Source organism: Crotalus tigris, unplaced genomic scaffold (genome assembly GCF_016545835.1).
Source record: "Crotalus tigris isolate CLP2741 ecotype Arizona unplaced genomic scaffold, ASM1654583v1 scf7180000024433.1590703, whole genome shotgun sequence".
Taxonomy (NCBI): Eukaryota; Metazoa; Chordata; class Lepidosauria; order Squamata; family Viperidae; genus Crotalus; species Crotalus tigris.
In genome coordinates, this window is record NW_024100600.1 from 1,024,736 (window position 1) to 1,051,896 (window position 27,161).

Here is a 27,161-nt window from a genome sequence, read left to right on the forward strand (position 1 = left end):
CAAGGCACGTATTTAATTTGTCCATCTTTGGCTGGGGGTGGGTGGGTTGCAGAAACTCCTTTGAGGCCTAGTTGGGGGGACTTCAGCCTTCAGAAAAGCAGGAGTCCTTCCTCTAGCAAATCCCCACCTGTGCTGATGAGGGCTGCTTTGAGCTCTGGATCTAGATCGCCACAGAGGTCCAACATCTGGGGAGGGAAAGAGGTGCAGATGTGGCTCTGGCCTTAAAGCAAAATCTTTAACTGCCAAGAGAGTGCTGCTAATCCTCTCTTGGGAGGAAAGAATGGCTGTTGAGCAGTGTTCTTTCCAAAAGCATCGCCTCTTTAGAGTCTGTCTACAGCAGTGGTTCTCAACCTGTGGGTCGGGACCCCATTTGGGGTCGAACGACCATTTCACGGGGGTCGCCAAACAAGGCTGTCAGCCATTTTCCCCCCTTTTCTTTGGCCACGCCCCTGGTACCTAGTGATGTATAAGTGGTTGGGGGTCACCACAACATGGGGAACTATATTATGGGGTCGCGGCATTAGAAAGGTTGAGAACCACTGGTCTACAGTTTCTGATCACTATAGATAAGAGCAGTCAGGGTGTCCCAGAGCAGCAAAACAGACAATCCTCCCTCAGTGAGAAAGATTAAAAGTCTGGGAAAAAAGAAGCTGCACGTCTAGCTAGCCCTTCGGGTCTGTTCTGACTGACAGCTGCTCTGCAACTGGCTTCTTTTGAACTAGAGAAGGCCTAGACAAAACTGAGAACCCCCCCCCCACATGCAAAGGAGAAGCTCTGTCCTTAAGCTACGCCTCTCATTCCCAAACTACATTTGCAGACAGCAAGTCTGCCTTACTGTCACAGAAGAAAGGGATGAAGAGGCGAGAGAGGTCAGCTGAAGGCAAACAAGACGTGCAAAGAAGGGAGATTCAGGTGGGATTTCTGTCTTCTGGGCTGGAAAGAGCTAAGAGGAAGGACTGGAAAACTCCTGCAGGAGCCATCCTGGGTCCACATCTCTGCCCTTCCAGTTTGCTAGAGCTGATTGACCCTGTTGCTTATGTCCTCCTTGCAGGGCTGCAAAGTTTCAGTAAAGGCTGAATTTGAAATCGGTGCAGCCCTAGTGAAATTTATAGGGAGAACTTTGTAAAGTGTGTGTGATCAAAAGTAGGAAGTGCTGTGCTATACACTCACAAAGGCTCAACAGCACCAGGACCAGCTTCTAGGGCTCCGTGTCTTTCAGATGTTCAGAGCAGGCACTCACCTCTTGGAGGTTGGAGAAGCTCTCTGGAGGACACCGGGGGATTGCCCGGAGTAGGAGTTGCCGCGCTTGCTGGATCAACATTAACGAATCTCCCTAGAGAAGACAAAGCAAGTTCAAACCAGCTTTGTAAGAGATTCGGAGTAAGAATTGGAGGGATTGCAGCTGGTAATGGATGTCCTTCTCCAGCCATCATGTGTCTGGCCTTGCTTAAGTCTTTCCTCAGATAGTGAGCAATTGTATCACATGTTCAAATGGACTGAATGTATTATTCTTGTTCAGACATCACTTTGGCTAGCTTTCTGCAGTTGTTTTTAAGTTTTCATCAGCCTGGGTGTTTGGAACGCCCCCTCCCCAGAATTCTCAGCCTTTGGCCATGCTGGCTAGGAACTCTGGGAGTAGCAATTCCGGCACATCCTTCCTGTGAGAGAAGGACGCTTTGTTTTACAGTGCCAGTCAACACAGAAATGCAACATTCTTTGCATCAGTTACATTCTCTTGAGATGCAGCAGCACCCTCTCTCCCCTCGTGTGTGCAAATGCACAGCAGCACCACTCAGCCCAGTTTGGGTGCTGTCTGGGTGAGCTGGGTGCTTCCCAGTTTCTGGATCGAGGCAATCCACCCGTCAGGTGGGTCAGCTATGGGTGCCAAGAAAAAGGAAGGACATGGGGGAAAATGCTGGAGGGCAAACCCAGCCATTCGAGGAACCTGTGTGCTCACGAGATTGCAGACGTGCAGACTTTGCTCCCTCTGGCTTGGTCCAACCACCACGGCCCCTTCTGTAAAGAGCTGGAGCAGTTGTGTGTACATATCAACAGCCACGCCGAGGAATGTTTGCTCTCTGATAAGCTCTTCCACATCGAAGGTGAAGAGGAGGCTGGGGGAAGTGGCAGATGTTAAGCAGACAGCAAAGCCATTCAGGACATCTCTGCATTACCCGGAAGAGAGAAAAGCTGCAGGCAGAGATCAAGCTGGTCTTTGACTGCCAGTGTGTGGAACCCTTGGAAGGAAAAAAAGAGCCCTCTGCACACTGTCTAGGACAGGGGTAGGCAACCTCGGCTTTTATGACTCATGGACTTCAACTCCCAGAATTCCTGAGCCAGCTATTTGCCTACCCCTGGTCTAGGACAATTGTTGGCCCAGAGGCTTGTGAGTACATTCGAGCAACTGTCATAGCACATCTGCAAAGAGAAGCGGGCTAGTCCCAAAGGCTAAGTTACCGTCAAAGGAAAAAGTGAACAAGGCAAAGGCTTCAACCGCACCCCAGAAAGCCCTTCTCTGCCAACCTCAGGGAGGCAACACCCTCCCCCCAGGTCAGAGTGAGCAAGGAAAGTCTTGTTCTTCTTTCTTTGGTAAGCGATGCCAACGGTTTTGAAGCAAATTGCCTTGACAAGTTCCTTCTACCATTCTCCCACTGCCCTCCTGTTCCCTGAAGTTCACCTTCTTACACGCAGAGAGCACTTCTGAGGTTTACCTGTAGAAGGCAACCGACAGCATCCTCAAGTGCTGATCGGACACAGCATGACGCAACATCTCATAAAGCTCACAGCCTGCAAATCAAAAGGGACAGGAATCCTTAGGCTTGTTTTTCAGAGCGCTGCCATCAGTCCTGCCCTGAAGCTACAGCAGAGCACAGTTTTTGCACCTTTTCCTGCCGGACAGAAGACAGCCAGCCAGCCAGCCCCTTCTTCCACCAAGCGCTGAAGCACTCTGGAACTCCATTCCAGAACTTGATGAACATCTGTCCCTTCCTAGAAATAAGAGACAAAGAACATTTTTATCTCTTGATCCTCGCCACAGACACTGTGCAGCTTTAAACAAACCTTAGCCTCCCGTTCCCCATCTGCAAAAAACTTTTTCACAAGCCACCTGCTATATTCTGTGGTCATTTTCTGTGAATAGGCCTCTAGCCAGTTTACAGAATAATGCATATTTAAAAGAATCTGTGTGGTGTTTTAGATGCAAATCCAAAAAGGGATTCAGAGCATGAATCCACAGCTCTTTGTAGCAGTTCAACTTTAACCTCAGTCAATGTAAGGCAAGGCAGAGTCACCATGTCTGCAAAGGTCAAGCCAGGGTGGGCTTCACAGTCACTTGACCTTCCATCATTTCCCCATCCCAACCAGCCAGTATGGAAGCAGAACTCGCCTCTGGTGCCACTTTTGCCGAGATGAAGTCCATGACGGAAAAGAAGAGGACATACGACAGGAACTGCCAGTTTGAGAACCATGAATAAAAAGAGCCACAATAGTTACTGACTTGAAGCTGGAGCACCCAGTCCCTCAACCAGATCACCAGATCCAAGGTCAACACTTCCCTTCTCCCTCCCCAGGCAGCACTTTTTAAACTTGCATTTGGCCAGAACTCTCCCCTAAGATTTTCCTCCTGCAAGTAGAAGCTGAAAGAACTCACCTGCTCTGCTTTGGGCCCCAACCTTTTCAGCACTTCTCCCTTTCCTTCACGATCCGCTTGCTGCTGGGCGGCGAAGTGGAGGAAAGCAGCAGAAACCCACATCGTGTTGGAGGGCGGGGAAGTTGCTTCCGATGAGAGGCAGCTAGGAAGCGAAGGCAGAGTCAGTGGGAGAGTTGCCCGGTCAATCCTAAAAACTGACCGCTGCTGGCGCCAGGAGACCTTTGTAGGCCACGACCCAGCTGGGTTTCTGCTCTCCAAGTACACGGGAAGCAACCTCTCAGGTGGCATCTCTTCCTGAAGGAAGAGGGAGGGAGAGAAAGCATCCCAGCCACCAGACCAGCAGGGAAAACAAGACCACTTCTTCAGCTTCTCAGAAACATGTCCCTTTGCAATAGCTTGCTTCTAGTGCTGCAGCAGTTGAACGGCACCTGAACTAAAGGTGAGCCACTTGAGGAGGAGGGGCAGCTGGTAAAGGGCACTGGTCCAGTTGGAATAAGGGCCTGTTGGAGGTAAGGGCCACACAAGGGCAGGTAGAGTTCATTGGATCCAGGGAAGATCGAACAGCAGCCGGAATATAACACACACACACACACACACACACACACACACACACACACCGGAATCTACTCTGCGCTGCAATTTGATCAGGTCTTTGCTGGGACAACAGATGTAAGCCCCACGGCTGCAAAGACACAGCTCCTTGGACTCACCTCTGGAGAGAAGACTGTAAATCCTTGAGGCTTTGCAGCCCCTGGGCCAAAGGAGCACTGAAGAGTCTCTTCCACTGTGAGCAAAGCACAAACTCCAGCCTGGGCCACCATCGCTGGAGGAAGGCAAACAGCAGATATTCACTGAATAAAGAAAACTCCAACTTTGTGCTGGACCTTCCTGAAGATCCTCTGTCCAGGGATTCAATGACTCCCACCCTCCTTCTCTTTACGATGCACGGCAACAGTGGCTCTCACAACCCCAGACCCACAACCAGCCTCTTTTCAAGCCTTTTGGGTCAGCCACTGTTCTGGCAGCCAAACCAATATTGAGGTTTTTATTTGTTTCTTTATTAAAACAGGTTCTGCATCACTGAAGAATCTTTGAGAAAAATTAGAATAATGCATTCATCATTATCTTCTACCCAACAGAGAAGGTGAATATTGGGGCTTTGTCCCCCCCGGGGCTGCTACTTCTTTTTTATGCTGTTTTCTGGAAAGTCCATCTCCTAATCCACAAACGGAGCCCATCTCATGAAGCCCCCTGCACCACCAGTCAATGGAGCTGCCCAGGATTCTTTTTAAGGAGAGCTTCAGAAAGGGAGTTGTGATGAAGGTCTCTTACCACAGCAGAACAGAGGAGGATGGGACACCTGGTTTGGCACGAAGAGAGCACGGCTGTCACCTCTTGGCCAGGGTGGCTGCACTCCACACTGGTGCTCAGGAGGCCCTGAAGGACAGCAGATCCCTCAGCGTGCAGGAACCCCACGGGGCCCCGACACAAAGGGAACCACAAAGAAACCAATCTTGGCACTGCAACAGCCAACATCATCACCACCATCATCTTGAATTTGCTTCCCGATTCCCAATAATTTTAAAGCACATCCAGCCCACAGATCACAGGAATGCAATGCCCCCTCCGCCCCCATAATTCTCCGTGGCAGCCCCTCTCCAGTCACTGTCCTTGCTGACGCCATGGGGAAAGTGAGCCACCTTCCCTTCATTCTCGCGGTTTCCTATTCTGACGCAATTCCAGGAGAACCCTCAGCCCCCACTGCCCACTTCCGGCAACTCTGAACGGCTTCTCTTCCATCATCTCATGGAAAGCTCCCAGAGAGTAGGACAACAAGGCTCATCTTTTGGGGCGTGTGCAGGCAAAAAGCACCCCCGTTGCTGGAGAGTAAGGGGTAGTGAGGCATAGCCTCACACAGACCCCCATGGAGTGAAACAAGGAGCCTCCCTTTGTCTTCTTTACCCTGAAGAAATGTGCAGTGATGTCATAAGGCAGAGAGCATCCTCTGGAGCAGCTGTTCCTCTGTAACAACATCAGATGGAAAAGAGAGATAAGGAAAGCATTCCCAAGAAACCGAGGTCATTCCTGAGCCACTGTAGGGAGTCCTCAGCCATTCAAAGTTATGTGAGGTCATGTGATCTCATTCCCAGCAACTGGCAACTGGCTTGCACGATTGTTTTGCTGTTTTCCAGCAAAAAGCGCTCACTGGATAAGCCAGATTCAGACTCGTGACCAAAATTCTGGGCACAAGTCGAAGACTGTGCATTTCAGGTGCGTCTGCCCCCTGGCAGCTGTGCTGGAGTTTGCGCCTGCTTTTGAGTCCACAGGCAAGGCAGTAAAATGCTACTAAAGGAACAGGGTGAAGAGCCCAGACATAACAAGCTAGAAAAGAAATCCCTTATAAAAACCCACAGACTTGGAATGTCAGTTTGTCACTCTCCTTAGCACGGCCCCTGTGTCAGGAAGGAGCAGCCCGGTTTGCCTCAAACAATCTGCCACTCCCAGATTGCAGAAGAGATGGCTGGGGGCATCGACGAGAACAATGCTGGTGTCTAGGAAGTGATACACACCAGTTCCGTGTTTACAAAAGAGAAAAAGCCTTCACAGGCCAGAACGATTTTCCCTCCTTTCTTCTGCGTCGCCACAAGAACAGACGGAGGCAGCCTCAAGAGGATCCTGAGGAAAAAACAGATTCCTCTGAGATGAAGCCCAGCCCAACTCAGCCTTATTCAGGGGGCAGCTGGGCCTTCCTGCCCCCGTCCGCCCATGGAGAGAGCAGCTGCATAAGTATGTGTGGGGGGGGGGGCTTCAGGTGTCTGTCTGTTCACCTGGTCTGGGAGAGCAGCTCCTGCTGCCGGAGCAGCCGGGCCCCCAAAGCAGCGCCGGTTCCCAGAGCCAGCAGCCTCTCCCGGAACACCTGGAGCAGGAAGTGCTCTCTCGTCTCGCAGCCTCTCCTGCGCTCCAGCTCCAGCTCCAGCACCAGCTCCTGAAATCAAGGCAAGCCTCTGAAGACCTCTTCTCCTCTACTGCCCGGGGGGGGGGGTCCGAGCAGAAAGCAGGGGGAAAGCTGGTCCCTGCCAACACATCCAGAGGGTTCATGGGCCAAGATAACGGGCTGAAGAACCATAACCCAGAAATACTGGAAAAATAACAAAACCGACAGCCATTCTTCGTATTGCTATGCAGTGTACTGTATACACATTATACACTCTGGAAGAGAACTGGGTGGGTGGAGGAGAAAGGTGACCTGTTCCAACCGGGCTGATGGAGCAGCTTTACTGTGACTCCCCAATGCAGCCAGATGGAACCACAACATTGGGCCAGCCTGCCTGGGACTAATGGGAGTTGGACGTCTACCATGTCTCGGGGGGGGAGGGGGGGAGGGGGCTAGCCTTGAGGAGGCTGTTCCAGCCAGCCAGCCCCACAGGGAATTGTTTCTTTACCCCATCACAGATTCCATGGGGCAGAGGTGGGAATTCCGTTGCCAGCCGCTGCCTGTTTCAACGCAGTGGTGCACCTGGGCCTGCTTTCTCATGCATATTTGGTAAAATGCTGGTTAGAGCCAGGTCAGACTGGCAGGCACAGCCCCCCTGCCACTTAACTGGGCCATGACGCTTGTGGGCTAGAACGCCCCTCGGCCACAGCATTTGCTGGAAAGAGCTCCACCCAAAGCTCATGGAAAACATTCGCAAGAAAAGGACATGAAGCAAAATATAGCCTACACAACTCCGCCACCTGAAATCTGCCGTAGAGATCAGGGTTTCCTCTTGCGTTGGTCACGAAACACTTGGGGTTTGTTCGGAGACCGCGTGCTTCCGAGTCTGTCCTAAAATTCAAAGCAGTATAAAGACAACTGTAAATACACAAGAGAAATCACGGCATTTCCTAGAAGTAATAGCAGGTAACAGATATAGGCCATCATTGGATTGCAGAAGGAACTGTATGTTAGAAAACCTCCACTGCCCGAGCAAGCAAATGCTTCGGAAAACCAGCTTACCTCTGAAGGGAATCCAGAATGGCCTTGGTAAAAAGAGCCCCCATCTCTCTCAGGTCCCCATCACAGCCTCCAGCTGCCACAGATCTGGGGAGAAAGTGCTGATGCAAAGACCAGGAATGGAACTCCTGCCTGCAGAGGAACCAAAAGCCCAGTTTGGGGGGAGGAGGGGGGAAGAAAGGAGAGAAGATACATGGAATAAAAAAACAAAAAACAAAGTGAGGAAATCAGGAGAACAGAAATGCTGCTACGTTTGCTAACACCAACCAATTCTTAAGCTGTTTGGCACAATTAAGCTGGTCTTGAATAAGGTCATGGTGTTCCCCTCTGCAAATAAACACATTCTGTTGTTTTACACAATCATCTCAGCAGTCCCAAATTAGATCCTCGACTCACAGGCATTAATGAATTGCCCAAATTATCTCCTTGGGACGTTAAGGCAGCTCGCGCTCACCTCTCGTTAGCAGAAAGCAGGTCTTGGTCGGGAAGCACTTCCAGCTCCATCTTGAACCACTCAGGGAGGGTCAGCTGGAAGAAGGGCAAAAATACTCAGGGCAGAAACGCAAACAATCTCCCTTCCACGGGCAACAGAGATGGGGGGTCAGTCTCAGCCCATGAGCCCTGCAAAGTCATACCACCCCCAGCCGGGAAGGATTTGACCCTCAAAGCTCTGCAGCGGTCTTTACTTGGAAGGCTTCCTCCCGCAAGAGTTCTCGGAAACGGGTTTGTTTCCACAAGCCGAGGGCAGCCTCTTGGTAGCAGAGAGGAGGACAAGACAGCATTTTCCAAGGAAACGCAGCCGAGTCCCCTTCATAGCCAGTTTCTCGTGCTTCCAGGCAAAACCGTGGCACAACATACTGGAGCTGCAAAGCCGAAGAGGTCACTCACAGTGTTGCCCAGACATATCACAGGGCTGACTTAAAATGAAGAAACCCTCCTGAATTCTGCCTCCTTTTTAAAAAAAATTTTTATTTTATTTTATTCAGAACAAAGTTAAAATACAAAATACAAAACTCAATAAAAATCCAAGAACACAGAAAACACAATACAGTCAGAATATTAAAAAAGGATGCACAAAAAATATATGCACATTATCCCCTCTAGTTGGATTCTGCCTCCTTGAAGGGTGTTGCTGAGCAAACTCCTCAGGAGCAAACTGAGACTGCACCCCACAGACGCTGCCACTACCAAGAAACCCCCCCCCACACACACAACCCTACGCTTCCTTTCCCCTCAGTTTCTCCTCTTCAGTCAGGCACCTACGGAAATTAATTCATGCCTCGCTTGGTGATTAGGCAGGTCAGGCACATGTGAAATGTTGGAATAAAAAAACTCCTTGGATGAGGAACAAACAGTGCAACTTCGGGGAGGCTGAGCTAATAAAGCTGCAGCCACCACCAAATTCTGAGCTGTCGTCAGACAAGAGCTTGGACAATCCCACCCAGCACCAGGTCCCTGAGCAGGAATCTCAGCAGGGGGAAAATGGAGACAGGCTGGATTGAATTTAGGGCAGGAAAAAAAAGTTACCTTTTTCACGAAACCCGGATGAAGGACGGAACAAAGGCGCTCACAGGAAAGGGAAGGAAACTTGCACAGAAAGTATGAAACTGCTGCAGTGCAAAACCTGAAGAACAAGGGTGTGTGGAAGAATTGTTTATGGGACCAGCTTTTCAGATGTTAGTAGTTCATCCCACTCTTCATTTGAGGAACAATATTTATGCATCTCTTTCTTGCCGGCTGCTAGATTGGATCCAACAATGCTGAGAAGAGATCAGCCCAAGAAACAGCACCAGGGAATGTCCGCTATTCCATTCGGGCCCTCCGTTTTTATAAAATGCCTAATACACTCAAGTCCTCTCTAAAAGCTGAGTGCTGGACCCCAAAGTGTGGCATGAGGCACCATCTTCCTCTATGAAAGGGAAGATTTATGACCCAGATGGGAGAGGGGCTCACCGCAAGCAGAAGAGAGCTGAGTCTCCAGACCTGGGTGCCAATAAATAGTCCCATAGTCCAGCAAGAGGAAGGTCTGTGTGAAGAGCCACACCAGGAACTGAAGGGAAGCACAGGTCCACGGAGGGAAGCAAGGACTCGGCCTCGTTGAAATGGACCACAAAGGCAGCCAAGCCCAGGATGTGGGCATCACCCAGAGAAGGTCCCTGCAATCAGCGAATGGGGAGGTTGCCAGATCAAGTGCAACAAGCGTAAAAAAAAACCCTAAATGTCTCCAAGAGAGGAATGCCCTGAGCATATCACTGCTCCATAATCCTGCAGAACCAACCTGGTGGTAGAGAAGTTGACAGAGACGACTCAGCAAGGAGGACGAAAGGGGGCGGTGCCCACAGATCATTTTCACAAAGAGGGACGGCCAGGGACCTTGCCTGCGGGGAACACAAAGGTGCCGTGGCATAACTGTGAGAATGAATATGGGAGATGCATAAATGTTCCAGCTGCAAATATCTCAGATCTGTTTTACCTGTCAGGAGGCAGGAAGAAAGAGGCAGCCATTACATCCTGACAGAAGGATGCCAGCAGAAGATCAACAACCTGGAACAAAGACACAGCCGGCTCACTTCTACCCTTTTCTACTGATGAACTTCTGGGCAAGCAGGTGCAGGCCCAGCTAAGCCACGGCTCCGAGAAAGTAAGAGGGACGTGCCCTTCTAGACCCCCAGTTCCCCTGCCCACTCCAGCCACATGCTCCCCTACGCACCCCTTGATCTGCTGCTCCAACTTCAGGAGCAGAAAGGTCCAGCCTGACCCTAAGGGTCAGGGATGCTGCTTCATCATCATCTGTCACGTGTCCCAAAACCTCTGTCAGCTTCCCAGAGATGACCGCAATCTGGGCTGGAACGGCTGCAACACAGAACAGCCCATCCCAGAAAAGCAGGATAAAAAGGGGTCTTGTGAACCGCCCAGGAGCAGCAGAGAAAAGGCAACACTGCTAATGAATTTAATGGATTTTTTAAAACCTCGCAAAGATGTTCTCCTATAAGTTGGAGAAGCAGTCACGTGCTTTTGACGGGCTGGATTCAAAGGACGTGTTCTGAAACCAAAATGGTGCTTGAGTAATCTAAATTGATCTGGGCTAGACCTGCATTTCATCAATATACCAGAAATGGAGCAGAGATTTGCCCAGATCTTTTGCCGGGACAGAGCCGAGCTGCCCCAGGGAATTTCTGAGAGTCCCATCTCGCAATGTCATTCCAACCTTGCCACGTGAACAAGCTCGGAGGTCCTCCAATGTTGCTCAGTTAGATTAGAGCAGTGTTTCTCAATGTTGGCAGTTTCAAGATGCCTAGATTTCAACTCCCAGAATTCCTCAGCCAGCATGCCCTGCATTAGAGGCTCAGGGAAATCCCAAGATGCCTCTGCTATTCTTTGCCCATTTTCTTCCGGCCAGCTTTACCTACCACCGTGCTTGTTTGTGTCTGTGATGAGCAGCCTCAGCGCTTCGAGTTCAGCCTTTAGTCGCTCCAGGGGTTCCTTAGGGCCCCCCCCCACCTCTCTTTCAGCCGATCCCTCTGAGGAGCAGAGAAAACAGCTTTGGATCATACTGAGAACTGTGGGAAGTGTACTGTAGTCTCAAATATGGGCGGGAGGTGGGGGGAGAGAAGGAGAGGTTGGAAGAAGCTTGCAACCACGGCCACTGCTCCACCTGAAGCCTTTTCATGCAGAAGAGAAGAAAGTGGCCCTCATCCCTTCCTGGCTATTATGGGGTGCTGGGCTGACATATGGGACCTGTTATAGCCTGTCATTCTCTCACTCTGCTCCTTGCAAATTTCCTGAAGAATTCAGGGGTTCCAGGCATTAATCCTACCTGGCAACTACAATGCCAGCAGCTGTTTGGAGTTTAACTTGCAATGCCACTCTATCTGCATCAATCTGGTAGGACCGAGGGATAAAAAGCAGCCAAACTGGCGGGTCCAATGGTTTCCAGAAGCCACAAGATGACTCCCAGAGCCACTAGAGGTCGCCCTCCACCAAACCAGCTTCCAGAGATCACCAGCCACGGGTTGGGCCCCTGCACATCTACCTGACTCTCAGGACTTGGAGCAGGCGAGACTGACTGCAGCATCTCAGGTTTTGCGGCTCTTAGGAATGGCATCACCTAGTGCTGCATTTGTCCCAGTAACTGCAGAGTAACTCCACAGGCTCACCCAACTCAAAGCCCCAGCATTCTCCCTGTCCCAAAGCTCTTTGATGGCTCAGTGCCCAATGAGGCTACTGATTCCCCTGGCAGGCCTTGCCCCACTCTTCTGCAAAAAAGATGCATGACGGGGCCTCAACTCTGCCGAATACTTCCTTTTGTGCAGGAGAACAAAAAGGTTTTCATGCACAGAGAACCGAGGAAACGAGTTCAGGAGGCTCACCTCGCAAAGGCTTCCTTTTAGCGGCTTCGCATTCTTCCAAGTAAGTGGCATATGCATTCGGGGGGATTTTTCCAGCCCTAGTTAGGAGACACAATTGTTTTCCTCCAACACTCAGTGTTGCTGCATGCCAAATGCTTAGTGACATTCCTTTCTCCTTCCCTATTTTCTCCAAACTTGAGACAAATGTCTTTCCTCTAAAATGCAGCTGAGGCGGCAGGCAGACAGTTGTGGGTGCCTCCTCACGGCCCCTTCAGCCTCTGGAGTCTCTTCCTAAAACAACCAGGTGCCGGATGGAAGAGGTGAAACCAGCTTCTGATTACAACCCTTTCAAAGGAGAAGAGTCCTTGGGGACGTGGGTTTGAACAGGCAAAGAACTGTTCTCAGTCTTACGGTATTGACTAAATAGTGAAATGATAAGAGGGGGGGCTGAGCCCCCACTCAAAAAGCTTTTAATTAGTATTCGAAAGGGCTACTTTTGAAAGAAACGGGCTCCTATGATCCTGGCCAAGGGAAAGGAAATTGTTAGCTAATGTATTGCTAAAAGAAAGTACTAATTCCTTTCTAGCTAGTTTGTGAAAAAGCAGCTGTCACAGTTTTTCTAATTACGGAAGCAATACAATCACAATAACCATGGGCAGAATATTTGTATCCTATGCTCTATTAGCAGGACCCCTTGCCGGTTGCAAAGAATGGCAGTCACTGTAAGTTAAAGTAAGATTGAAATCCAGAGTAATATTACTGGGATTGGTTAAATAGCTGTATGCCCTTAACAAAGCAGAACAGATCATAATACAAGCAAGCCAAGGTAAAGTCAAATGACACAATGCTTCCCATTGAAAAGGAGGGGGGGAATGGCTTTTATCTCAAAGGTTGCCTTCCTACCTCTTGAGAGCTCCTATCAAAGCCATGCGGGCATCAGGGGTTCCAGGAAGCTGCAGATATAATCATAAAAGAGGTTGGTATGAATCTCACATTGCAAAGTTAACGTACTGCAGGCCTTTCTATTCTGCAGGTTATTTGAGAAAGTTTTCTATTAACAGAGCAACATTCTGAACAAAAAAAGACCAAAGCCAAAAGATTTAAAAATTCCACCTAAGGATGGAAAGAAGGAAAACTCACCACTCGCGGTGCAAGCAAAGCGGGAAGGAAACGGGAGAGGTAATAGCACCGCCTAAAAACACTGAGACAGAAGCAGGCGGATCAGTCAGTGGGCCACCCAACCCCAGATTCAGGACAAATACAATTCAGGAGTAAAATACATTATAAATGTAAATATGAGGCTCGGAGTCCCTTTGATTGAACAGTGTCTTCCAGCAAGATCCTCTGAGTGAGCCTTCCCTGCAAAAGGGCTTGCCCCCTGGGCTGAGAGGCCCCCAAAGATCTGGGGGGGGGCACTCTGCAGTGGTTCAGAAGAGCTGTGAAGACCCTTCCAACACAAGACCTCTGTTGTTGTTGTTATTGGTGTTGTTGTTATAGCTGTAAATATGCAAAAGGGAAATTGCTGGCCTTGCAAATTTGCTCTTGAATGTATATATTTTTAAATGAGAACCTGAAATTTTTCTATTTTAAGTTTTTTTCCTCCTTTGAGGTCTCTGTGCAAACAGCTGCCCCTTTCAGTATTCTTTCCTTCCACCCTCAAAAGGGGAGACCTTACCTGGCTTCCATCACACTAGCTGGGATCTTGTCAGTATTCTGGAATATCTGGATGGCCTTTTCAACATCCTGAAGAGCTTGACAGCATGGCTATTTCACACACACACACACACACACACACACACACACACACACACACACACACACCAAAAAGAAGAACATCTGTTTTGAACAACTGCCCAGGCCAAGGAAGACTGTCTCATGGTGGGGGAGAAGAGTTTGGGGGCAGGGCAAGCATTGAGCAATAGGAAGGACATCAGTGCAACCAAAACAACAGAAGAGACTAAGATGGCCAAAGCATCAAAGAGAGTAGATGCTGCTAAGCACGAGGGGCAATCAGGCAGCTTGAGGCTTGGCACAACCATTCGGCCATAGCCGAAGGCAAAGCTTAGATGCACCAGCACATTGTTTCTGGGAGCGCAGCTCAGAATGGCCATGAGCTCCCCTCACATGCCACAGCTTGAAAGACAAGAAGCGTCTCTCATCAGACTGACTTTCAATGGCCAGCTGAAAATTCCAAGATCTGAGGCTTTGGGGAAAGAGCTGGACCCACCAATCCTCCAAGTAGGCCCCCCCCCCCCGCATTTCTAAGCCCCAAACCCCAGGGTGCACCTCCTAGCCACCTGCATTATCTGAGCACCTCACAGCTGGCTAAACAGTTTGCAGTGGAATATCGTCCATTTTGCAGACAGGAAGGTAAACTCTGCCCTCAGAGGTTACCATGACAACAAGTGGCAGTCCTTATTGGGCCAGGGCCTGAGTCCATACCTGGGAGGCATCCTTGGTGGAAGAGAGATTCTCATAGAGGCCCATGTCTTCTATCGACACCTGGGGAGACAGACAGAAAGAGCCAAGAAGGTCATGGGCACGTGGAAGCGGGTCCTTCTACTCTCTTCCTCCATTTGCCCCTAGGGTGGGGGAGGCACCTTGAGATCTGCCAGGCGGGTTTTGGCCAGTGTGATGTATTCCAACAGGAGGGACCGGTACTTGCTGGGCACAAATGGGGGATGCAGAAGGTGGACCTAGAGAGTTTTAGACAAGGTGAGGCACAAAGCATTCCAGATGCATCGATGCAGCAGGTCTCTGAGCTGCACATCCAAGACTTCAGAGAAACTGGCGGGGGGACCATTTCCTTGGCCCCCACTTTCGGGGCCTGAATGTTCTTGAGGTCCTTCCCTTCTTTTGGAGGTAGGGAGCTCCAGGAGTCACTGAGGATGGAAAGGAAAGGCGCTTTCCCCAGGCCTGCCAGTTGCACACCTGGCTGCACAGTAAATGCACAATTTTGCAACCTCGTCCTTTGCTCGTGCCAAGTCCACTGGGCAGAAATGCACAGACTGAGGTTCACACTGCTTCGACAGCATCCTCCGAGCTAGCACCTCCTTGGTTTCAACTCCCATCATCCCCAGCCAGCCTGGCCTTTGGGCAATAGTTCAATATACCTGGAGGTAGCAAGTGCTAGCAAATCTCGAAGCCCACCCACCAAGGAGTGAAGGCAGCGCCCACCTTCAAGTGCTGGGGGGCTTCAAAGGGCACCAGCTGCGACAGGAACTTGAAGAAGAAGAAAAGCGCCTTCTTGCTGCTGCCATGGAGGCTGCTGCTGCTCCCAAAAGTGAGCTGGAAGCAGAGAGCGCTGCCTAGAGCCCACCTGGCCACCACCCCACCCTCCCTGCCCCCAATGTCCGGTGCAGCTGCCTGGGACCGCCTGCAGCCCAATGGACCGAGGGTACGCGGCGTAGGGCCTTTCCGTCCACCTTCCCCGGGGGTACCTGGACCGAGGCCCCGGGAAGCCTGAAAGCAGGCAGGGTCGCAAGGCTGAGCTTGGCCCCGCTTGGACAGCCTTCTTCCGCTTGCCTCCTCCGAAGCCCTAGGAAGCCCTCGTCCCAGCAAGGGCCTGGAAGCCCTCTGGTGGCTCTCACCTTAAACCATTCTGCGTAAGGGGGGAACAAAGCAGGGCCCTCCAAGGCTGCTTGGCGGACGGTTAAGAACGCAGTGATCAAGCTCTCCAAATCGTAATTCGCAAAGGCCTTTCTCAAGAGACCACTCAGGAGGTCTAGGAGAGAAACAGAACAGTCTTGAATTCACTGCCCAATTGTAGCTAGAGAAACTTCCAAAGCCATCGCTCGAGGCCAAATCACGATCTAGCAGAGTTTTCAGTGTCTCCCAGTTCCCAGCCGCTGCCAGTACCTTTAACCAGCTGATCTGCTTGGGAGTGACAGACTAACAGGGTAGAGATGCATGAGAGGACGTGACGCCAGTTTACTTCGCTCGTCTCCAGGACCCGCTGCAAGCGCTGGGTCAGTTCCTCTGGCTGGAACACCACAAAGAGCTGGAATGGGGAGGAATTGCTTTTGAAATCGTGGGGAGCAGATTTTTGAAAGCCGAGTCCAACCGCTCCCCAAGTGACCGTCTGCTCAGGTGTTCAGAAGTGAGAGGCTCTCAAGAGATCACCATGGATATTGGCAATTTTTCATATTCCACAAGGAAAAATCCTATACTTCCCTTCCAGCCCTGCTTTGAATTAAAAACAGAAAACATCCGGGAGGCCCTTCCTGGTCCTTTCCCCTCCCACTGTTGACAGCCTCCATCTGCTCTCCCAGCTGCTTGGCAGAGCAACTGCTGGTGCATTTCCTGGCTTTCCTTCCCTTCTGGGCCAGAGAACCAGTTCTGTAATAACTGAAAGGAATCATTTCTGAGTAGTGCCAATGCTGTCCGGGTTGCATGGCGGGCTCTGTAGAATGAAAACTGGTGAAGCACAGCCTGACTTATTAAGCAGCATTCACTGGAAAGGAGCACATACTTTGCGGTATAAGGTAGCGAGCACCGAGCTGGTTCTGGCAAAGCTCCATTCCCTCTGCAGATGGATGGCATCGGACACTGCTCAGAAAGAGGGAGGGGAGGAGATGCTAGTTTTGCAGAACAATAAGAGCCAGACTGCAGAAGACAAAATAGGCAGGCCTTTCCTTCCAAGCAGCTCTTCAGAACAGCCACCCCACACTTCATCCTTCCCTCCCCCCTCCTCCTCCCACGGGTCACTGCAGAATCCAGAGCCTCAGAGACGGAGAGCGGCCAGGCTCTGTCACCTTACAGGAAGGGCAGAATGCCAGAGCAGATCAGATCTAGCCATTATTTAAGTCTTTAGTTGGTTGCCCGAGTTCCAGGGGAGCCTGGAGTTGTACCCTGTCCTGCCCCACCCCACTCCACCCATCAGCTGCCGAAGGAAGACAGTCCCAGAGCAGGAGAGTCACGTTAACTGTTAACAACTCAGGAGTAAAATGTGCATCCTGGCTTTGTCCTCAGTTGAAGAACTTATTTGATGAGCATCAAGGAATTTATCCCTCAAAATAAATGACAGTTAAAAGGAGAAACAAGAGCCGTATTCCAACCAGACAGTTGGACCCTGTCAACTCACCAGCTCGCCCTTCAAAGACACACCAGACAGAGGAGCTGGCAGGAGACTGAGTTCTTATGGGGAGGTGGTCCAGAGTCCCTCAGGATGCCTTCCAGGAGCAGCAGAGGGTCCTCCAGAAGACCTCCCTCATCCCTCAGCAGTTCCAAAAGGGAGCACACCTGGCCCCCTTCTGGGGATCCTACCTGTCAGATGGGGATTGTAGGTAAGCACATGGGTGAAGATGTGCCCAAAGAGCAGCTGCAGAGACTCAAGTGGAGCCGTGCCGTGGAAAACCATCAGGCTGTATACTTGGAGCCTGTGCACAAAGGGGAAAGAATAATGAGTCAGCATGCTTGAGAATTACTGCTAATTGCTCCCATTTTTTCAGTAAGTAGGCATTTACTAAAAGGCCAGTACATAAATGATAAATATTTATTTTCTGATTATTGCTCAAGTGCCTGGGAAAAAATATAAAAGCATGCTATTATTAGTAAACATAACAATACAATTCAGTGGGCAGAACTTTGGCCTGGCAGAGAAATGCTGCTGGAAACGGGAATTCTATTTGAAGAGAGCATCACACTGCTTTGTATGCAGGGAATGAAGCCACTTGGGAAACACACAAATAGATCTCTTGCAGAAGAAACACTGTTCACCCAGTTGGTGGCTCTCCGATCCTCCCTCTCCCAGCCCTAACCTTGGGGAGAAGTCAGATCCTTACCAGCATCTCACGGCCTTCACTACGGGGGAGGCATTGCCCTGCTTCTCCGTAGCTACAGCATCCAGCACCCCTAAAGACAAGACAAGGGAGCATCTTCACTAAGGGGAAGCAAGCTTCGAGCAGAACAAGCAGAGGGCCACGTCCAGCGAACAGGACAATGAAAGATCCACAGAGCCACAGGCTCCACAAGGAATAATTTCTCAAGGGTGGAACCTCAGCCTTAATCATGAGCATTTTCCCTTCTTTCTGAAAACTTGTCCTATCATTGCAATATATTTACTGCAGAAGCATCTATGAAGGGAACATCACTGCTCAATAGCATAGATGGGAATGAAAAACAAAAAAGAAGAAAGTAATCTGGAGACCAAAGATCTTCAAAGCCGAAGTTGGGATTGCGGTCCTTCCCTGGGAGAATTAACCCCCAGCGTTCTCAGTTATGCAATGCAAAGTGTGTTTGTGTGTGTGCAGGGGTGGGAGAAAATGCACAACAATTCACAGCTCAGCTGTCTGGAAATTTCAGTGTAGCTGAACACGCACACCTTAAAGGACGTAGTAAGAGCTCAAGCTATTTGTGTAGTAACAATGTCCTGTGAGTGATTCTCACAAGCCTTTCTCTAAAGTGTGTGATTACACTCCTGATCCGACATGATTCCCTCCTACAACCACCACTTACATGCCAACATTTTCTCCAGCACAGCACAACAGATCTGCAAAACAAAAAGAGCAAAGTTGTCAACTTTTCAGGAAGCATCAGCAACGGCTTTCCTTCGTTTGCCTCCTCTGAGATTTCAGAGCAGCAGGCAGAGCGCTTCCTCCTGTTTTTAAATTTTTGATTGATTCCCGCAGGGGGATGGCTGGTTTGAGAGAAAGTCAAAATGAACTTCCATGACTGAGGAGATCTGAATTTGGATTTCACTCATCTTAACACACACACCCCCAACGCCCCACAGGCTTCTTCTGATAACCAAAGAGGCCTTCGCTGTCCTGGCCTGCTGCATGAGCTCAGCCCTGCCAGGATGGCCCATGAAGCAAGTGGGGGCCGCTGTAATGCACAAACCCAGCTGCTCGGTGACTGGAAAGAGCTTCACAGGTTAGGCAGGGGTTTTCCCAGCCCCCCTAGAGACGGTGGCGACTGGAATGCTACAGAGCAAATCTCCTCTAGCCTTACTTCAGAAATGTTCTTCATTTCCAACTTCTTTTCCGACTTGGATGCTTTTGGAAATCCATTTTGAAGGAGCACAAGAGCCAAGTCTAGGGATTAAGAAGGAAGGCCAGGTCAGGGACCTCCTAGGCCAGCTGGATGAGGCAAAAAAAGATGCAGAAACGATGGAAAAGGGACTCGGACAAGAGACGGTGAAAGGCCGCCCAGGGGAGCCCCCTTTTGCTTTCATGAATCTTAACTGATGAAACAAAATGAAAGGAAGAAGCAGCCACAGACATGAAAACTCCAGTCCATCTTCCTCAGTAATTGAACATTTCTCATCTTTTCCTGCCCTGGTTTGTACTTGGCTTTTGCAATCATTATTCTAAACATAAAGCATTCTATTTTATTTGTATCTTATTGCTTTTTATTTAAGAAAAAAGAGGAAAAACAGAAATAGAGAACTCATTTATACAGAATATAGGTTAAAAAAAGTTGTATAAATGTATTAGAAATAAAGATATATTTGAATATTTGCATTAGATAAGTATACATACAACTGTAACTGTATTGTTACAATATTTCATGTATGTTTTTCCTTTGCCATATTTTTTTCACCCTTTTGCTAGAGCACTTTTCATGTTGTTTTTCTTCTCTTTGATAACTGTATGTCTCTTCAGCATATTCTAAAGTCTGCCAGAAGCCAAAGTGTGTGGAAACTGCACAGCATAATTATTGTGTCTGGCTGTTTGTTAAACAAGACTAAGTCACGCCAATATTTAATAGTACAAATGAAGTAGCATGAAACCAAGTGGCATGTTACAGAAGAAGATTCAGCAAAACTAGCCCCCTCTCCTTTGATGGGATAGAGAGCGCAGGGCCACAGCCGGAAGCTGCAAGGCAATTCACAGGCCTAGACATTTTCCTGGACACCAGCCCCACATCCCTTGTTTTGGCCCTGCCTTGCCTGTGAGAATGTTCTGGCCAATCTCAGTGTTCATTTCGTCCATCTGATGACACAGAAGGCAAAGGCTACTGGACAACCAATCTACCAGTGCAGGCACCTCCAGATTCCTGAGAAGACAGAAGAGCCCACATCATTTGCCTTTTCCAGAAAATTTCTCCCCTCCAAACATTCCACTAAGACAGGTCTCCAACTGTGGACTTCAACTCCCAGAATGCCTCAGCCTGCATACACCTTCAACTCTGATAGCTGAAGTCCACAAGTCTTAAAGTTGCCAGGTTTGGAGACCCCTGCACTAAAAGGACAAAATGTACCTACTCTGAAATTTTAAGTTCAGAGCACAGAAAGTTACTTTACATCAGGCCTCCACTTGGCTTAGCATGGTCTGTAAATGCAGCGATTGTTCCCACTGAATAAACTGCACCAGGGTGTAGAAGCTTTCTTCAGTGTTATCTAAACCAGTGGTTCTTAACCTTTTTGAACGAATCGCCCCCCTTGAGCCAATGAGGAAGTTGTCATCGCTCCCCTCCCCCAACATAACTTCTCAATCACAACATAGGAAATAATTCTTCAATTTTCTTCAAACACTTTTTTTGTTTTCTTTAAAATTGTCATTAGGACATATCGATGCAAATAATTTATTTCCAGTCTTTTTCCCATATCTCAACTGTGTGAAAAATTTTGGTGCCACCCGTCACTTTATTCCCAAACTTAGTGATACATGTATTTCATTATTATCTTATTTATTCAAGACACTTAAATGTAATGACTACTGAAAACAAAATTCAATTGCAAGAAAGTGAAATGCCCGAAAAGAAAAACAGTAACATTTAATGATTGAATTACAAGTGAAATTTAAGATGGAAAAAGAGATATAAAAAGGGCATAAGAACAAACCGCAATGCAGGAAAACATGCCGCTTGCTAATTTAGCAGAAGCAGCGCCAGGCTAGAGCTGATTCGCGCTTCTGCTAAATTAGCAAGCGGCATGTTTTCTGGCAAAGCGGGAGCAAGTGAGCTGGGCAGAAGCCCAGGAGAGCTACAGCTGATCTGTGCTTCTGGGATGCTCTGCAGAAGCGCGGATCAGCTGTAGCTGCAGCCCCCGACCCTGGGCTCTTGCCCAGCTCACTTGCTTGCCTGAGCAAGAGGGCAGGGGCGCGAATCGGTGTGTGCTCAGAAACACCGATCTCGTGCTCCTGCTTATCTCGCTTGCAGAAACAAAATTCAGAAGGAAAGGCGTCAAAAGCTGTTGACAGAAAGCAAGCAGAAAGCAAGTGAGCTGGGCAGGAGCACAGAATTGGCGTTCCTGAGCACATGCTGATTCACGCCCCTAACAGGCGTGTGCTCAGAAACGCCCATTCCGTGCTCCTGCCCAGCTCACTTGCTTGCTTTCCGCTTGCTTTCTATCTATCAACAGCTTTTGACTCCTTTCCGTGTCTTCTGAATTTTGTTTCTGCAAGCGAGATGAGGAGCATGAGATCGGCGTTTCTGAGCACACACTGATTGTGCAGCTCCTCATGGGCCCCCACGCCCATTAACCCTCCTGCCATCATGCAGGGTCAGGTTGGCACCCCTGCCCCTGCCCAGATGCCCTCGCCTCCCCCAAGCATTTTTTTACTCACCTGCTTTCAGCTGCACTCCTTCTCTTTTTGTTTCTCTGCCTTTGTTTGCTTCTCTGCCTTCGCCACGTGTTTGTGGGTAAAAAAGAAAAAAAAAGTTCCATGAGACTTTCTAATTTCTCGCGAGAAGTTAGAAAGTCTCATGGAACTTTTTTTTTGTCTCACAAACACATGGCAAAGGCTGAGAAGGACAGGAGAAACGGAATACTGCTGAAAGCAGGTGAGTAAAAAAAACGCTTGAGGGAGGTGAGGGCATCTGGGTGGGGGCGGGGGGGACCCAGGCAATGCATCGCGCAGCTCCAGCAGAATCTCCACTGAAGACTGAGTGAGGCTGCCTGCCACTCCCAAGGCTGCCGCCAATCAGCTGGAGCTGCGTGCTTTGATCCTGGGCTCTCAGTAGGACCCAGGCAACGTGCAGTTCCAGCTGACTATGCCACAAGCCTGTGCCGGTGCTGCTGCACTTCACCTCATCCATTTTTACATTTTTTTTTCATTTTTTTTTCAGTGCTGTTCAATTGGTCCTTCATGTACCACCAGTTAAAAAGCCCTGCCCCAAAACTTCTCGCTCCATCGCCCCCATATCGCCCCCTTTTCATTCCTTTGCCCCCACGTTGCCCCTTTTCGTTCCATAACCCCTCTGAAAAATGAAATCGCCTCCTGGGGGGCGATATCACCTAGGTTAAACACCACTTGATCTAAACCAACTAGCAGCTGTTCCCCACAAATTACTGCAAATCTTGCTCAGTGAGCAGCTCTCTTCAAGGGGAGGATCCGGGCTTCCACAAACAAGTCAAAATGCTGACAGATGCCACCTCAAGCCCAAACCACAGGCAAACGTTCAAGCCTCTACCTACGTCTCCAGTAATTCTTCCAAACGAACAATGTTCTCTCTGTGCAGGTGCCATGCAACTTCCAAAACAGGTGGGTGCTGGAGGAAATAGCACTAAGGTCAGATAATTTGGAATGCAGAGATGCCAGCAACCCAATAACTGGCCTCCACCCAAAACCCATCCAAGTAACTAACTCTGGAACAAGGAGCAGGTTTCCAAGGCTGCCTTTCCCTCTCCATTCGTGGAGGAACACTCACTTTCTGCCCATCCTTAAGAGAAGAACAACTCAGAAACTGTATGGCCCCCAGAATGGCCTGAGGACAGTCATTTAAGCATGCTATCATATCCAGATTCACTGCTTCCACCTCCTTTTCAGCTCTAACGATCTTACCTGCATTTTCCACATTTCTTGAGCAAAAACAGAATGACAGAAAGCATTGTAAGTTAATAATTCCTTCAAGGACTGGGACAAACAAAGCAACTCCTTCTGCAAATAGAAAAAATAAAATACAATGGAGTGATTTGAACAGAATTTTAGTCAGTTGCAATAGCAATAAACCTATGTTTATAGGCAGGGCTTTTTTTTTGTCATAGAACGCCCAGAACGGAGTTCCAGCACCTTTTTTGGATGGAACCTTGTAGGGTAGGCAAGGCGGGTTGTATGACATGTGTGAGTTCTGGCACCTTTTTTTTTCCAAAAAAAGCACTGTTTATAGGTAACTCTTAGTAATATTTTTTTTTTAATTTGTTGAACAAGACATAGGGATCTAGTTTACAGTATAGACCACAGGTTGGCAACCTGCGGCTCCGGAGCCGCATGCGGCTCTTTGAGCCTTCCCCTGTGGCTCCCAGCCTCCTCTGCCTTTGCAGAGAGAGACAGAGACAGAGAGAGGCAATTGCGCTTCCCTGCCCCTCTCTCTCTCTCTCTCTCTCTGTGTTTGTGTTTTTGTGTGTGTGTATGTGTAAAAGAGAGTGCACTCAGTGTTCTCCGAGGAGCTGAAAAGCTTACTGGGTGGAGCTCCTCCCTTTGCTGCGTCTCTGCAGGAAGCAGGAGGCAGGAAGGGCAGGAGAGAGCTAGCTAGCCCAGCTAGGCTGACTCAGGAATTCTGGGAGTTGAAGTCCATGAGTCATAAAAGAGACGAGGTTGCCTACTCCTGAGCTTGTTGGACAACAGCTTGAAGCTTGCCAGGTGAGCAGCAGATAGGAGAGGGGGGGAGAGAAAGAGAGAGAGAGAAAGAGAGAGAGGGAGGGAGGGAGGGAGGGAGAGAAAGAGGAAAGAGAGAGAGAGAAAGAAAGAGTGGGGGAAGAGGAGTGGCAGACCAAAGGCAGATAGAGAGGGAGGGAGAGAGAGACCCTTTTGACATCTAAAATGAAGATAACACTGCATATATTCTTTTTTTTACCTGTGTGTGTGTGTGTGTGTGTGTGTGTGTGTGTATGTATATATATATATATACACACACACACAAACACACACACACACACAAACACAAACAAACACACACACACCTATAATAAAGGTAAAAAAGGATATATGCAGTGTTATCTTCATTTTAGATATCAAAAGGGTTTTGCGGCTCCCGGTGTTTTGTTTTCGGTGAGAAACGGGTCCAAGTGGCTCTTTGAGTGTGTTGGGTTGCCTACCCCTGGTATAGACAATGTATATGGCTTGGCATTATAATGAGCCAATCCTAAATTTATGTGTATTCTTCAAATCTTGAATGACAATGCTCCTTTTGAAAATTAACTATGCTTTTAAAACTGTACTTTTAAAGTACTTTTAGGCTGGCTTTTTGTAAAACTATCTTCATTATATAAATCAATCTTCTTCTACTAGCCTGCAATTCTCAGAATTCCCCACGGCTGTTTCAGGACCACTAACCACTATTTCATCTTTAGGAAGGCCTGAACAACTTGAATGTACTTCCCTCCACCCTGCCATACATGAAACTGGCATGTTCCCCTTACTCTCTGTTCTGCACTCAGTAGTGTAGTCTGACCAGATTCCATAGAGATCTTCTCAATGAGGTTGGCTGCTATTCTGGCCGACAAGATTCCTGCTGGAATGCCCAGCACTGAGGCCTCATCCTTCAAGGCAGTGACTACAACAGAAGAGAAGAAACTCCATAAGTATACCACCCCAAATTGCAACTGGAAATAGCACAACCTGATAGGGCTGAAAAGGTAACAAAGAAAAAAAACCCAGTTGTTTGCAGACACATTGAAAAGGCACAGTCACAGGCGAGGAATGCTTGAATTCTGGAAAACTACAACTGCCAATAACTAGAGAATCCTGAATCAGATAGTCTCAATATTCTTATTTTACTGAACGGACATTTAGCCACTCACTCTGGAAAAATAAATTCTATTTCGCCCACCTACAAATTGTTCTGGAACTGACGTTTTATTTCCGCCTCTGCCCAAGTTATTGGAAAGTAAGGACTTGCCATGTTCTGAACTTCCATTCTGTTAAAAAAGAGAGAAAAGGGCAATTGTTTTGACTGTAGGGAGGATCAAACCCTTCGGTCTTTCGTGGCCTGTTCCAGACACAGCATGAGGCATCACTAACTCATCAAATACGTCAAAGTCCTCAAAGGAACACCGGATTCTCTGAGATGGATAGTCTCCCACTACGCTTAAAAGGAACAGAGAAACATACGCAGAAAATACTTAGCATTTTAGAAAATGTGCAGCCATGCACGCTAACCTCCTGCAGCTTGATACATATGGTCAACAGGGAAGCTAACGGTAGTTAAAATATCTGGAGGTCAGTCTGGATTTTAGAAAATACCGATGCAAAGGTGCTTTTAAAGTCAAGCAGTTCAGGCATCAGACGCGCTGCTCACCTCCAGCAGGAGCTCGTACAGCCTCTGGTGCCGGTTCAAAATGTGCAGGGCCGCTTCCCGCAATTCCTGCTGGGTTTTTGGTTTCCTCTTTTGCTTCTTGCGTCTTCCCGCTAAAAAACAGAGAATTTATTAGCCTTATAATTCTATTTTTAATTGACAGGGCCTTTGAATATACCAGCGCGCAGCTCCCTTCCCATTTCATATCCCTCACAGCGATGCTGGCTCCTTGAGCATATGCAGACTGCAATTCCCACCCTTCGTGGCTATCGCAGAGTCTCTGGGCATATACAGAGCACTGTCGCCGCCGCCGCCCCTCCCCCGTACCCAGAAGGGCAGAAAGGGCCCGACCGGCCATTCTCCCAGAGCGGCGCCTCCCACCAGCCAACTAACGCGCCCTATGTTCTGATTGGCCGCCGTCTGAACGCCTCCTCCAATAGGAAAGGGACAAAAGAAGAGAGTTTCTCTATTTGCTAAGCGGGAACTGCGGCCATTTGAGGAGTGGAGTGAGGAAGGAGCAAACGAGCCGAGCGTCATGTTTGGTGTGGCAAAAACCCCGATTCTGGCAGAGCCTCTGCGCGGGGAGGTCTACTGCGCAGGCGTGGTTTGCAGAACAAGGCTGCCGTTGTAAGGGCGCGCGCCTGTGTCTCTCTCTGGGAACCTAATTCGGGAGAAAGGATTGCGTGGACTGGCTACTTCCCGGCTAATTTGCAACCATCCGCCCGGGTGCTGCGCCTGTGAAATCAGCTGGCGCGCGGAGTCTCCGGCTTCACTTCCCACTGTTGCCTCCAACCTCAGGCAGCCCGAGTGTGACGGGGAGCTGCAAGAGGCTGATCCCTGAATTGGAGAGAGACTTTTTATCTTTGCAAAAGGGCTGCTTTGCTCACCGAAAATTCAGGTAGTCCTCGATTTACAACAGTTGGTTTAGTGACCGTTCAATGTAAACAGGGCACTGAAAAAAGTGACATGACTATTTTTCACATTTATGACTTTGCAGCGTCCCGAGATCACATGATCCCCTCTTGCGACCTTCTGACAAGCAAAGTCAATGAGGAAGGCATTGACTTAACAACTGCAGTGATTCACTTAACAACTGGCAAGAAAAGTCATAAAATAGGCAAAACTCACTCAAGAAATTTCTCACTTAGCAACATAAATTTTGGGCTCAATTGTGGTTGTAAGTTGAGGACTACCTATATGAATCTTCAAATAATTCAGGCAAAGCAAAAGGCATTTATTAAGGAGGGGCAAGTCTTTTCATAGGGTACAGAAACAACTGATAGGTACATTTGATATATATGATACCTCAGCAAGCAAGTGATCAAAGTCATTGGTTACATGAGAAAGGGGAACAAAAGAAAACACTGATTCTGAATAACATTCCACAAGTGGCAAATTTATGGGCTACAGGATTCTTTCCCAGCTGGCTTTGTATCTTTCCTGAATGTTGCAAGTGAATTCAAGGACTCTCAGAATATAGTATTCCTGAATAGAGCTAAGACGAGTTCTCTCATACTTTAAGAGAGAACTTATTAAAGTGCTAATATCACCTTTTAAAATGCTAATAACAAAGCCTAAAATGAAGTCTGCACGGAGCTGGGATTCCTCGGATCAGTCTGGTTGCCACAGGTGTGTGCAGGGCGGAGCTTCCGCCTTTTTCTACCACAGACTACTATCAAGGGCAGGTAGTTGGGGAGGGGGTGTTGCTAATGGGGCAAGTCTTTTTCTTGCAATTGCAGGTTAACAGTGAGAGGAGGGGGGGAGGAAACCAGCCTTGCAAGGGAGTGGTTTCCTATTTTCCCTTGGTTGCCACAGCAATGCTATCAAAAGGAGAAGGAGGTGATAAGGATATTTGGCCACTGTAAATAATGATGGAGCAGGAAAAGAATGCCTCAGCTGAGCAAATAATTGGCCAGGAGCCAAGGCTGCCTTACTAGGGGAAGGTAATTTGGACTAGACTTGGCTAGGTTGGCCTAGTTCAACAGAGGAA

The 27,161-nt window shown here is 48.8% G+C and overlaps 1 protein-coding gene across 5 annotated transcripts; it reads right to left on the bottom strand.

The window, feature by feature from the left end:
- Positions 1-47: 47 nt before the first annotated feature.
- On the bottom strand, positions 48-25,715 carry FANCA (FA complementation group A). Of its 5 annotated transcripts, XM_039330867.1 has the most exons (43): positions 25,499-25,714; positions 25,175-25,284; positions 24,707-24,794; positions 24,297-24,430; positions 22,720-22,815; positions 22,353-22,426; positions 19,884-19,990; positions 18,944-19,026; positions 18,449-18,482; positions 17,776-17,845; positions 17,258-17,370; positions 16,464-16,540; positions 15,851-15,992; positions 15,583-15,716; positions 15,170-15,280; positions 14,593-14,688; positions 14,435-14,494; positions 13,668-13,756; positions 13,133-13,193; positions 12,896-12,945; positions 12,014-12,090; positions 11,054-11,164; positions 10,354-10,496; positions 10,117-10,187; positions 9,922-10,021; positions 9,597-9,799; positions 9,171-9,267; positions 8,330-8,506; positions 8,098-8,171; positions 7,647-7,775; positions 7,385-7,475; positions 6,478-6,635; positions 6,220-6,325; positions 5,612-5,671; positions 4,982-5,086; positions 4,360-4,472; positions 3,650-3,791; positions 3,386-3,448; positions 2,883-2,988; positions 2,712-2,787; positions 1,958-2,114; positions 1,241-1,333; positions 48-185 (listed from the first exon to the last, which is right to left on the bottom strand). In XM_039330867.1, the coding sequence occupies exons 1-43, from the start codon at positions 25,527-25,529 to the stop codon at positions 90-92; spliced, it is 4,308 nt and encodes a 1,435-aa protein (XP_039186801.1). In that variant the 5' UTR covers positions 25,530-25,714; the 3' UTR covers positions 48-89. The 5 variants fall into 5 exon arrangements, with proteins under 5 accessions (XP_039186801.1, XP_039186803.1, XP_039186802.1 ...); XM_039330869.1 differs by lacking the exon at positions 15,170-15,280 and having other exon boundaries at positions 25,499-25,715; XM_039330868.1 differs by lacking the exon at positions 11,054-11,164.
- Positions 25,716-27,161: the final 1,446 nt, after the last annotated feature.

What these genes read in the sequence shown, in the direction of transcription:
- FANCA (XM_039330867.1), bottom strand. Translation starts at nt 25,529, where the DNA reads ATGGCCGGTCGGGCCCTTTCTGCCCTTCTGG. An exon ending in AAATGAAGAACATTTCTGAA is followed by an intron (nt 18,483 to 18,943) that starts GTAAGGCTAGAG and finishes TTTGTTTTGCAG; the next exon opens with ATCTGTTGTGCTGTGCTGGA. An exon ending in TCAGCTCTCTTCTGCTTGCG is followed by an intron (nt 9,268 to 9,596) that starts GTGAGCCCCTCT and finishes CTTGTTCTTCAG; the next exon opens with GTTTTGCACTGCAGCAGTTT.